At 47.1% G+C, this 12,363-nt stretch overlaps 1 protein-coding gene across 1 annotated transcript in view; it reads left to right on the top strand.

Moving 5' to 3' along the window:
- The window catches only part of Auts2 (autism susceptibility candidate 2), a 1,105,888-nt gene extending 1,095,871 nt beyond the window's left edge, over window positions 1-10,017 (top strand). Inside the window, 4 exon segments of the mRNA NM_001363480.1 lie at window positions 466-543; window positions 1,868-1,951; window positions 3,672-3,894; window positions 6,657-10,017. Of these exon segments, the coding sequence (NP_001350409.1) occupies window positions 466-543; window positions 1,868-1,951; window positions 3,672-3,894; window positions 6,657-7,914 (1,643 nt within the window). The 3' untranslated portion in view covers window positions 7,915-10,017.
- The last annotated feature ends 2,346 nt before the right edge of the window (window positions 10,018-12,363 follow it).

The following is a 12,363-nucleotide window of genomic DNA, read 5'->3' as shown; positions in this document are numbered from 1 at the left end:
TGAGGTCATGGAGGATTCTTAATCGCTTGCTTGCTCTACAGACTCACATTTACCTACCCTTTCTTATACCACACAGAACCTGCGTAGGGTGGCACTACCCACAGTGGCTTGGGTCCTCCTATATCAATCATGAACGGAGAAAATGCCCCGCAGCTTTGCCTAAAGACCCGTCTGATGGGGACATCTTCTCAACTAAGTTCCCTCTCCCCAGATGACAGAAACTAAGCAGGCTCCCAATGCAGCTGGGAAAGGTGGGGGAGGACCACCTTCTTGTGTCCCTAACAGGAACACTGTCTTTTACCCAGGTGTACAGGCCATAGCTATGGAGGCAGTGGGATTTTACTTTAACACATTTTCTTCAACCCCGCCCTAGGAAGGTTTTTGATTTTTTTTGTTTTTTTTTTTGTTTTGTTTTGTTTTTCGTTTTTTCTCTAAATTCTGACTTTGCTCTGTTGGATTTTGCAGGTGCTGCACATCCTACTGGGACCCCTTTTGGGCCACCACCTCATCACAGTAACTTTCTCAACCCTGCCGCTCACCTAGGTGAGTCAGAAAGTCGGAGGGATCCTCCCTGCAGCCTTTCATGGGAGTCAGGGTGGGGCCCAGTGGCAGGAAGCAGAGAGATGGATGCTGGTGCTCAGCTCGCTCCTCCTCATTCAGTTGAATGCCCTACCCTATTGGCCGGTGAGGGCAGGTTGTGCCATCTCAGCCTAATCTAAGACACTTCCTCACAGCTGTGCCCAGGGGTTGTCTCCCGAGTGATTCTAGCTTCAGTTAAGCTGGCACTCAGTATTAACTACCACAAGGGACTCGGGGCAGGAAGTATTCCTTGCCATCTCAGGACATGTGTGTTCTGGATATGCTCGCCCTGTCTTTATATCTAGGGGTCCCTCTAAGAGCTCTAAAGAAAGATGCAATGAGTGTTATAAGAGCTGCATCAGAGAGCTGCACTCTTGGCTCTTGACTTCTTCATACTTTATTGTTTAGCGTGTCTCTTCTTAGGAGGATCACACCTCCTGTGGCTTTTCAGTTATTTCCTAGAAGTGTGCTGTCAAGTCAGTCACAGGCCATGGTTCCTGGTGGGGAATATAGAGGAAGAATTTTAATTAATTAATTAATTAATTTATTTATTTATTTATTTTGAGACAGGGTTTCTCTCTGTAGACCAGGCTGGCCTCAAACTCAACAGAGATCTGCCTGCCTCTGCTTCTCAAGTGCTGGGATTAAAGATATAGACCACCGTGCCCAGCTTTTATTACTTATTTTTGTTTTACATGTATAGATGTTTTGCCTACATGAATGTCTGTACATGTGCCTACGTTGCCCTCAGAGGCCAGAAGCGAGTGTCAAATTCCCTGGAACTGTTACAGACAGTTTCACGTTCTCATGCGGGTGCTGGGCATCAAACCCCAGTGTTCTCTCTAGCCCAGTAGCATCTCATTTTTGTTCATGCATGTCATCTCAGCCCCTGGGAGGTCGAGATGAGGCAGGAGGATCAGTTCAAGGCTAGCCTTGACTTAGATCAAGTTTGAAGGCAGCCTGTCTACAAAAAGGAGGGCCAGAGAGAGCCGGAGACAGAAACACTTTGCAGACAAGAAGGCAGCTTAGAGCACTGGGTCCTGAATCTACTCAATCATCCCAAGTACATAGCTGAATCATGCAAAGGACGACACTCTGGAAAACAAACCCCTTGGGACTCTTGCTAACCCATTGCCTTAAGTCCAAGCACAGAAAAGCCCTTACACAGTCCATCAGGAGAGTCAGGGTGCATCAAAGAGGGTCTATTGCTTTCCCAGCTGCCAAGACACCCGTGCTCCTCCCTCACAAGCCCCTGACCACATCTCTTCTTTCCCAATCTCATTCACAGAGCCTTTTAACCGGCCGTCTACGTTCACGGGCCTCGCTGCAGTTGGTGGCAATGCCTTCGGGGGACTTGGAAACCCTTCAGTTAGTGAGTACCTCTCGATTATTTTGATATCTCCCTTTTGCAGTTTCTCTGACCCATATATGGCTTCAGACCTTTTGACATGAAGGGAAACTTTACGTTGGGAAAACTACTTTAAGCTGAGTATGTGGGTCAGTGACAAAGCACTTGCCTAAAATCCCCAGTGAGGGCTTAGGGGCATGGCTCAATCAGAGAGAGTTTGTCTAGCATGGGCAAAGCCCTAAGTTCCTTCCCCAGCACCACCAAAAATCATTTAGAAGCCAAGGGAAGGGATGGGTGTGGTAGCGCATGCCTTTAATCCCAGCCCTCAGGAGGCAGAGACAGTCAAGTCTCTGAGTTGTGATCTATAGAGAGATTGTGGTGTGTAGAGAGAGTTCCAGGCTAGCCAGAGCCACATAGTGAGACTCTGTTGAAAATAAAATGCAAATTAAGGTACCATGAAAGGGTAATATCATTTGGGGACAGAGAGATGTGGTTCAGTGGGTAAGAGCACTTGCTGCTCTTCCAGAGGACCTAAGCTTGCTTCTTAGCACCTACATGACAATTTATAACCATCTGTAGCTTCAGTTCCAGGGTATCCAAAGCCTTCTTCTGGCCTCTATAAGCTGGGCATTGGGCACACATATGGCACACATATAATCATGCAGACAAAAATACCCATACACATAAAGTAAACAGAAATGAAAGTGTATGTGGTTTTTTATTTGATCACTATTATTATCGTTATTATCGTTATTATCATTATTATTATTATACAAATTTGGGTTAGAGTATTCCAAACATTGAAATTGGTTGTAAGTACGTAAACTCCGTAAGTCCACTGTTGACATAGGCTCTGTCCATCAGGAAGAGTGACTTGCTCAGTAACTACAAGTAGTTTGCTTTGGTTACAGCTCAAAATAAAAAATGTTATTTCATTTTACTTTTGATGTAACAAGACTGAAAAAAAAGTACAAGGAAGAATTAGCAAGCCTAGGGGTTTGACTTGGTGGGCAGAGTGCTTGCCAGGTACGCCGGGCATCCTCCATTCCCAGCAGTACATAAACAGTGTGAGATGTCTCATCTTCCTGTCTATCTCCCACCGGGAACCACAAGCCTTCATCCCAGCACTTGGGAAGGCAGAGGCAGTAGCTACACAGGGAATGTGAGGCCAGCCAGGGACCTATAAAATCTTGTCTGAAAACAAAGGAAGACAGACAACAGACAGACAGACAGACAGACAGACAGACAGACAATACAAAAACACAGCATGCAGATTGGTGCATTCTTAAGGACACGGTCCTGCATGGTCTTTCCGGATGTTCGTGTTGACTAAAGCCAGAAGGAGTAGCATCCGGCAGGGTGTGGTAGGCGGAGGACCAGTGGACTCTGCCGAACCGACCTACCTGTTCATCTGTCGTCTGCTCATCACGCACCTTTCTGCATGCCTGGAACTTCTGCATGCCGGCACATGTCCGACGGGGTAGCTGCATACCCGCTCGGCCCCCTCTCACTTTTTCCTTTCCATTGACTTTTTTTATTTTTTAAGGCTGTGAGCTGCCTCTACAGTGTAGGACGAGCGTTCCTCTAATGAGTGTGTTAATCTCCTTCCTTTTCCAGCTGCCAATAACATGTATTCATTTTAACTCTGAATGCTGTTAAAGTTTTTGGTAAGTACCTTCACTCCGACAGGTTTCTATTGAGATCTCTCTGAAACCCTTTTTTGTTCTCCACTTCGCCATTTCAGCACCCAACTCAGTGTTCGGCCACAAGGATAGCCCCAGTGTGCAGAACTTTAGCAATCCTCACGAACCCTGGAACCGGCTGCACCGAACGCCTCCGTCGTTCCCGACCCCTCCGCCCTGGCTGAAGCCAGGGGAATTGGAGCGCAGTGCGTCCGCTGCAGCCCATGACAGAGATAGAGATGTAGATAAACGAGACTCCTCCGTTAGTAAAGATGACAAGGAAAGGTACGAAAAGAAACCTCTCTCGAGTCCCACTGGGGGAGCCCGCCCTGTGCCACACGCCAGAACCAGCCACCCGCCTCTCCCTCACCCCAACCTGTGTCCCAGCCTTGTGCTTAAGACCTCTGTAGCTCCCCAGTTCCTTACCCAGCGCTTACTCTGCAGGGGCAAGTCAGTACCGAGAGGCCATCCCTGCACTCCGTGGTACAGAGCAGATGGTGACCTTAGCCTATCACTAAGACACAGTGCAGCGAGACATACAAGTCACCCGAAGTCCCCAAAACATTAGCGTGTCCAAGTAGACATCTTCCTGTAGACAGCCAGACACACACAGCATGAATCTGCCATGTTTGCTTTTGAGTCGTGAAGTCCATCCAGTCACCCATAGGTGGTTTTTTGGTTTTGTTTTGTTTTGTTTCTCTTTTCTCTCCTTTTCATTTGCTCCTAGTAAGTCATGTTTGCATCACCTCATCCCGTTTTTCTCAAGCATCATCCAAACTCAAAACCCTGGGGCTCGTAGATAAGCCGTATAGTTTTGGTTTTTTTGTTTGTTTGTTTGTTTGTTTGTTTTGGTTTGTTTTTTAACTAATCTGAATTTGGACGTTGGCAACAGGAAGCGTTGCTTTGCAGTTGCTTTTCCAGGGAATTGTTAATTTTACTAACCATTGTTGTCTGCATACTGTTTTCTACAAATCTATCTGGAAAGAAGAAATACCTCGGTATTTTTATGCAGAATGCCACAGGCATTTCCGTTGTTTCTTTAGGCTGTTTTCATTTTGAATGAAATGACTGATAAGTCATGTCAGTATACACTTGGGAAAAAAAGAGAGAGAGAGAAAAGAACAGAAAAGAAAAACCAACCCCAAACCTTGATAGTCACTTCTTTTTGTACTTAGGATTGAAATTTGGGGCTAGGGAGATGACTCAGTGGGGAACGCCCTTACCCTGCAAGTGTGAGGGCCTAAGTTCCGATTCCCAACATCCATGCAAAGCCAGGCGCGGTAGTGAGTGTGGGTGTGCAACCCCAGAGACCTTGTCCCACCTTGCCTTTGTGATTGACACCCAAGGCTGTCTGTCCTCTAATCTGCACAGCTGCTCGGTAGTATATGCCCGCAGGCATATACACACACAAAAATTCAAATTTGATTCAGATCTATGATTTGCCTTTGCTTTGTATATCGTGCATGTATATGCCCTAATCATTTAAAAGAAATCAACTTTCCGATTCTAAACATGATTGACAAAGAGGCATGTGCCTTTAATCCCAGCACTCCAGAGGTAGAGGCAGATACATCTCTGTGAGTTCAAGGCCAGCCTGGACTACATAGGCCAGCCAGGGATACCTAGAGAAACTCTTGTCTAAAACATTAAATGATACGGTGTCTTTCATAGGCTGTCACACTGCATTGGTTGGTTTTATATGGGAGAAAAAGACAATTAGCATGTAAGAAAGTTGTAATTAAAAAAAAAATCTCTCAGCCTATAGGAGTTCTCAAGTACTGAAGGGGCCCCACCATAGAATATGGAGTTTCTGAATAATTTATTCTTGAGTAGAGTATAGGCTTGCTTTGGTTTCTCTTGATGGAGCCACCAGTATTGAAGTTGAGGAAAACTTGAAATACGTTTGTATTCTTTTCTTCCCTTTAAATTTTTCTTGTCAGCCTCTGCATGTAAGCAGGAAGCAGAACGTGTAGGACAGCTTCCCTGGCACCACCCCCACCCCACCCCACCTCCATTGTGGTCCCTGGACTCTGACCTCTGCCACCCCTTTGTCCGCACAACATATGGCTCCTCCCTTCATCTTTCCCCACATCTGTCCTAAGATGGGACCTATCCGCTTTCTCCCTCTTACCTCTCTGAGTTTGAACTGTTTATCTTCTGTGATAATGCCTTTTATCCCCAGTCCATAGACACTTCCTGGCCAAGCCAGGTCCCTGGAAGTTTCCTTTGACAGTCTCTTTGAGTCCTCTAACAGGGACCTCAGTCAGTGAGGTTGTGTGCTCTGACCCCGCATCTGCTACAGCCTCATCTATGCACATTAGATTGGGGCTATCTGGTACTCCAGTAATCTGGAGGGTGGGGTTGCCTTTCTAACTCCCCTTATTCTGTATCTGCATCCGTGGTTCCCAACCTTCTGAATGCTGTGACCCCCCCCCCAACTATAAAATTAGTTTCACTGCTACTTCATAACTGTAAGTTTGCTTGTTGTTATAATCATAATGTAAATACCCCATTTTCTGATAGTCTTAGGCAACCCCTGTTGCCTAAGGGATCACATGACCAAGGGGGTCACTAGTCATAGGTTAAGAACCACTGATCTACATCCATCAACCTGAAGTAATACCTTTGTCCTGAGGGTCAGCTGCCAGAAAGCTCCCTCATGTATATATTAAACCAGTTCCTACCTCAACTTTATATCCAGAGGGTGAAGATAAGTCTTAATTTGTGTTTGGGCTCTTAGAACTGTATTCTTAAGCTAAAGCTGTCCCAAGAAGCTGAACAGATGAGCTTCTGTGTTCTTCAGTGACCACCCTGGTCCTCAGTGGCTCTCTGTGCACTCCCTTCATGACCTTGGTCAAGGCAGGTCCCTAAGTCTCCCCGCCCCCCAGTGACCGTCATCAGTAGGCACCCATGATGCTGCCTCGAGAATCTAGATTAGAGCAGGTGGCTGTCTTCACGCAGAAGCCCTCCCTCACACTACCATCTCATTGACCGCCCCTTGCCTGGCTGGCAAGCCCATTTCATTTCTCCCCGTCTCCCTCTCACAGGGAAAGCGTTGAGAAAAGACACCCCAGCCATCCTTCCCCAGCACCTCCCGTCCCGGTGAGCGCCCTGGGCCATAACCGCAGCTCCACCGATCCGACGACCAGGGGTCATTTGAATACTGAGGCTCGTGAGAAAGATAAACCAAAAGAGAAGGAGAGAGACCACTCGGGATCCCGAAAGGACCTGACCACCGAAGAGCACAAAGCCAAGGAAAGCCATCTGCCCGAGAGAGATGGGCACAGCCACGAGGGACGTGCAGCAGGCGAGGAACCCAAGCAGCTGTCCCGGGTGCCATCGCCCTACGTGAGGACACCAGGCGTGGATAGCACCAGGCCTAACAGCACCTCTAGTCGGGAAGCCGAGCCACGCAAGGGTGAGCCGGCCTACGAGAACCCCAAGAAGAACGCCGAGGTCAAGGTCAAAGAGGAACGCAAGGAAGATCACGACCTACCTACTGAGGCCCCCCAGGCCCACAGGACCTCAGAGGCACCTCCGCCCAGCTCCTCAGCCAGTGCCAGCGTGCACCCAGGGCCTCTGGCATCCATGCCCATGACCGTGGGAGTGACTGGCATCCATGCCATGAACAGTATCGGTAGTCTGGACAGGACACGTATGGTGACCCCATTTATGGGCCTCAGTCCGATCCCAGGAGGAGAGCGTTTCCCATACCCCTCTTTCCACTGGGACCCTATGCGGGACCCCTTGAGGGATCCTTACCGTGACTTGGACATGCACCGAAGAGACCCTCTGGGCAGGGACTTTCTGCTCAGGAATGACCCCCTGCACCGGCTCTCCACACCCCGGTTGTATGAAGCCGACCGATCGTTCCGGGACAGGGAGCCTCATGATTACAGCCACCACCACCACCACCACCATCACCCGCTGGCCGTGGACCCTCGACGGGAGCACGAACGAGGAGGACACCTGGATGAACGCGAGCGGCTGCACGTGCTTCGGGAGGACTATGAGCACCCGCGGTTGCACCCTGTGCACCCCGCTTCTCTAGATGGACACCTCCCACACCCGAGCCTGCTCACACCAGGCCTGCCTAGTATGCACTACCCTCGCATCAGCCCTACTGCGGGCCACCAGAATGGACTGCTTAACAAGACCCCGCCCACTGCGGCGCTTAGCGCCCCACCTCCGCTCATCTCCACATTGGGGGGCCGCCCGGGATCCCCCCGGAGGACTACGCCTCTGTCGGCTGAAATCCGAGAGAGGCCACCGTCCCACACACTGAAGGACATTGAAGCTCGGTAAGCCAGGAGGACAAGGCAGACCTCGGAGTGGGGGAGGAATCCCCAGGGAACCCCCCCCCCAGACTCAAGAGACAACTCCCGCACCCCTAAACTTGAGAGGTGCAGAGCTCCAACTCTTCCCCTGGAAAAAAAAAAAAAAGGACAGACACTCTGTTTGGATGTTGAAATGTTTTTGTATATTAATGTTGGAATTTTTCAGACCTTTTAGCCAGGTCTTGTTTGTTCTTACATTTCTTTACTTTTTTTGTTGTTGTTCCTTGCCTAAAACTTTGATCTGAACCAAAACGGTGAAGGTACTGACACACAGGGATCTGATGATCACAGGGGGCGGGGCGGGGGACATCTATCCATCACCCAGAGCTGTCTCGGAGGAGGAGGCTTTGTACATAAAGTGTAAAAAGAGATTGCTTCGTGAGCTGACGGTTCATATATGCAAAAGAGAAAGACAAAAGCTTTACTTGTACAGATGTAAATAGGTAAAGAGTAAGTAACATAATACATAAATACTTCCTCAAATGTGCTATTTACAAGTCTAATATCAGTGAACCCGGCCCTCGGAGGAGGAGGCCGCGTTCCCATCTGCTAAACCCTTCAACTATGCAATGAACACGAGGGCTTTTCCCCGAAGCCCGGTTAACTCAAAGGAGCCTTTTCAAATCCATTTACAACATACTTAAGGTCATATTTTCCCTGAACAAGCGCTTACCTGAGATGTTACACAACTGCTTTCCTTTTGGTTTGGTTTTTGTTTTTCAAATGAAGAAACACCTTTCTTTTTTTCTTTTCTTTTTTCTTTTCTTATTTTAATCTGAAACCCAGGCTGGAACTTTGCGTCTGAAGTTGCTGCTTGTGGTCTTCTGGGGAGAAATGGGGAAAGGTCCACCCCCTAGAAAGTGTAGCTAAGAACCGGAAGTAGCTTTGCCCAGGGAAGATGGGATTGCTCTGCCAATAATCAGGGGCAGGTGGGCTGTGTCTGCCAGCACAAACCGGTCACCAGAATTTCTGGTCACCTTTGATGGCGTAATGTTGCAGGCAACTTCAAGTGGGCACCGTGCCTCCGCAGCAACCCATGTCCTGGCTCATGACACGGAGGACACACTTCCTCGTTCCACAGTATGATTTAAGGACACTCACACGGGTCCTGAAAGAAAGCTGTCTGGGTTTTCTCAGGCGTTGGATACATTGCCACAGTAACTGAAGAAGGTACCCGGAGCCCAGTGTGAATCGTTTATATTCCAATAAGAAATGGGAAACCTGGGCAGAGCTGAGCTGAGCAGGTAGATCTAGTAAGAGCCATCAGAAATTACCGAGGGCGAAAGAAGGCAGAGAGAGAGAGAGAGAGAGAGAGAGAGAGAGAGAGAGAGAGAGAGAACATGCATGCACGCGCTCTTGTGTGCACTTGTGTGTGTGTGTGTGTGTGTTGTATTTTCTTCAGTCTTAATGTCTTCATGACACTTTTATAAGGACATTAACCCTCTTGTCTACATATTTGGAGAGAATATGACTTTACTAGCCGAGAAAATACACTATATCTTGTCTACTGGCCTGTAAAATACATGTAAGAAATAAAAATTAGCCCCATTTGGTCCTCTAGTATATTAAAGTGCTATCTGACATTGTTATCCTGTTTTTTGTTTTGTTTTATTTTCAAAAAAAAAAAAAAGTGTAAACTACAGACCATTGTTTCTAAAAGCAGAGAGATCTATTTTAGTAGTCAACAGAAGGTTTAGTTGTGAATTCCGATTTTGTGGACACCAGATGTGTGCGGTGTTTTGTTTTCTTTCTTTCGTTTTAATTTTTTTTTTTTTAAGACAACAACTAAAAAGAAAAAAAAAATCCCAAGGATTCTGTGCACTGGAACTGTAGTGGTAGGGTCTCAGCATTGTAAAGAGATTGTTCTTGTACAGGCCTTTTGGCTGTTTCTCTTGTATGTAAAAAAAAGAAAAAAAAAAAAGAAAAAGAAAAAAAAAAAAGAAAGAAAAAAAAAGTCCTTTCCAGATCCTACTCGAACAGGAAGGGAAGCAACGGAATCTTCAGCATGTGTCATTGGAGGAGCCTTCTTGTGTAATGTAAATGTGCCATGTTATTAAAAAATGTGAACCAAGCTTCCAGATGTTTCTTTGTGCGAGGTGCCAGTCCTGCTTAGGGAAGAAGCCCCCCAGGGTTCTAGACCAGGTTCTAGAAAAGACACCCCACCTCTGCCACCAGCCTTGGAACCCCCAGGGCCAGAGCACCCCAGTCCAGGGACTGACCATCAGCTGGCCCAGCGTCCTTTGCTGATGAAGTATTTGTGTTTGCGATGCAATTTGTATGTTCTGCATAAAATCAACCAGAGGGAACTGGTTAGAGTTCAGTTGTAGAGTCTTCCCCTATATGCCCAAAGCCTTGAGGTTCACCTCAAGCACCACAGAAACTAGATGCGGTGCATGCCTGTAATCCCCCAGGATTTGGGAGATGGAGGCCACCAAGTCTGACAGATAATCTGAGTTTCATCACGGGGACCACATGGTGGAAGGAAAGACCGGACTCCTGGAAGATGCTTCTCTGACCTACCTGTGCACATGTGCTTTTGGGGGTTCATGTGAGCATGCGCACACATGCATCTGTTGTTTGTTTTTACAGTTCAAGGTCATCCGTAAGGTCAGCAAAGGGGCAGGGTAAATCTTTTTTTAGACTAAGGCAGGGAGATTGCTGCTGAATTGGACATGAGTTCTGTCCTCACATGGTAGATCCATGCAGTAGAACTGACTCCTACAAGATATCCTCTTGTGAGGGCACCTCCACATGTGTGCCCTCACATATATATGCATACATGTGCACAAATATGCAGGCATACACACACATTACAAAAATAAACGTAGCTGATGCTCCTTTGAAAACTGCAACATTCACTGGGTTAAAGGTTTGTACCTCAGTGCGGGTAGGAGAAGAGCAGTTGAAGTCAGTTAGAGTGAGGTAGCTGCTGGGTAACGTAGACACAGAAGAACAGAAATCAGGACTACTGTGTGGACTTTGGAGGCTCCACAGAGCTCTTAGGAAAGTCAAGGGACATGTGACAACATCCCTGGTTGGAGGGAAAGGACACAAGGAGGCTTACAGGCTTTAAAAAGCTGAGCTGGGAGACTGGAGAGCTGGTCATGGTTTTCAACCTTCCTAATGCAATACAATTTATGGTTGTGATGACCCCAATCATAAAATTATTTTTGTTGCTATGCTAATTTTGCTACTGTTAGGAATTGTAAATGTCCGTGTTTTCTGGTGGTTTTAGGGGACCTCTGTGGAAGGGTCATTTGACAACCCCAACCCCCCAGCAAAGGGATTGAGACCCACATGTTGAGCACAGCTGTTGAGTTTGGCTCCTAGAACCCAGGTCAGCTGGCTCATGTCCACTTGTAACTCCTGTTCCTGGTGTGCTTTTCTAACGTTGGAGAGCTAATGATCTGGGAGGAGGGGTGGACAACCCCTAAACCTGAAAGAGTCAGAACAATAGGTGAGTAAAAGCCCACTTGGCTTAGCACCATTTTATAGCTAGAGAAACTACCAGACTAGAAAAAAAACAAGATGGGAAGAAGAGAAAACCAGTGGGCTGGAAAAACACATCAAATCCTGGGCTCTGCTGACTCCAGTGTCACAGATGTCACAGATGCTCTTTGACATGCTATTTCTGGCAGACCTCACTGCCTCTTAACCACACACCTATTTCGGTATCGCCATCTGCAGTGTCAGATCCTGGAAGAGTCACTCTCCAATCAGTCATGGTGGCTAATCCCCACGGGCTTCAATCCATCTCAACCTCTGCATATTCCCCATCTAATTACATTGGGCGCCTCAGCCTTGATGGGTACCGGCACCAATTTGATTTCCCTCTAACCTATAGATGCTCTAATTATCTCCACAATCTCTGACTGACAATGATCTTGTTACCTTCTAATGGTACATGACAAGTGAAATAGCGAATATAATGATGCGATAATTACCGCTCTGGATTGGGTATGTGTGACGGCACTAGCTGTGCCTCCCTCCTCAGCCTCAATCAAGGTGGAGGGAGAAAAAATAAGATGCGATTGTTGACAGTCTATATGTATGGTGCATGAGAAGAGGGGAAGATGAAATTCTATGGTGATATTAACCAAGACTCTTATCTTGTTTGACTATCTTGAAAAACAAGTTAGGCCTCTGTAGTAATAATAATAAAGGGACCACATGAACAGTATGAGCAGCACACACATACATTGTATGTGTGTGTGTGTGTGTGTGTGTGTGTGTGTGTGTGTGTGTGTGTTTCAAACTCTCAACATTTTCTTTTTGGTGCATTTATGGAAAAATCTATTAAATGTGGGACACTTGCCAGAATATAATTGGTTCTTGACCAGACAGAAATCTGAAAGTTGGAGATGCAGCTCTGTTACTGGCATGATTATCTAGCATGCATGAAGTCATCTGTTACTGG

Source organism: Mus musculus, chromosome 5 (assembly GCF_000001635.26).
Source record: "Mus musculus strain C57BL/6J chromosome 5, GRCm38.p6 C57BL/6J".
NCBI classification, from domain to species: Eukaryota; Metazoa; Chordata; class Mammalia; order Rodentia; family Muridae; genus Mus; species Mus musculus.
This window is presented reverse-complemented; position numbering and strand designations above follow the sequence as displayed.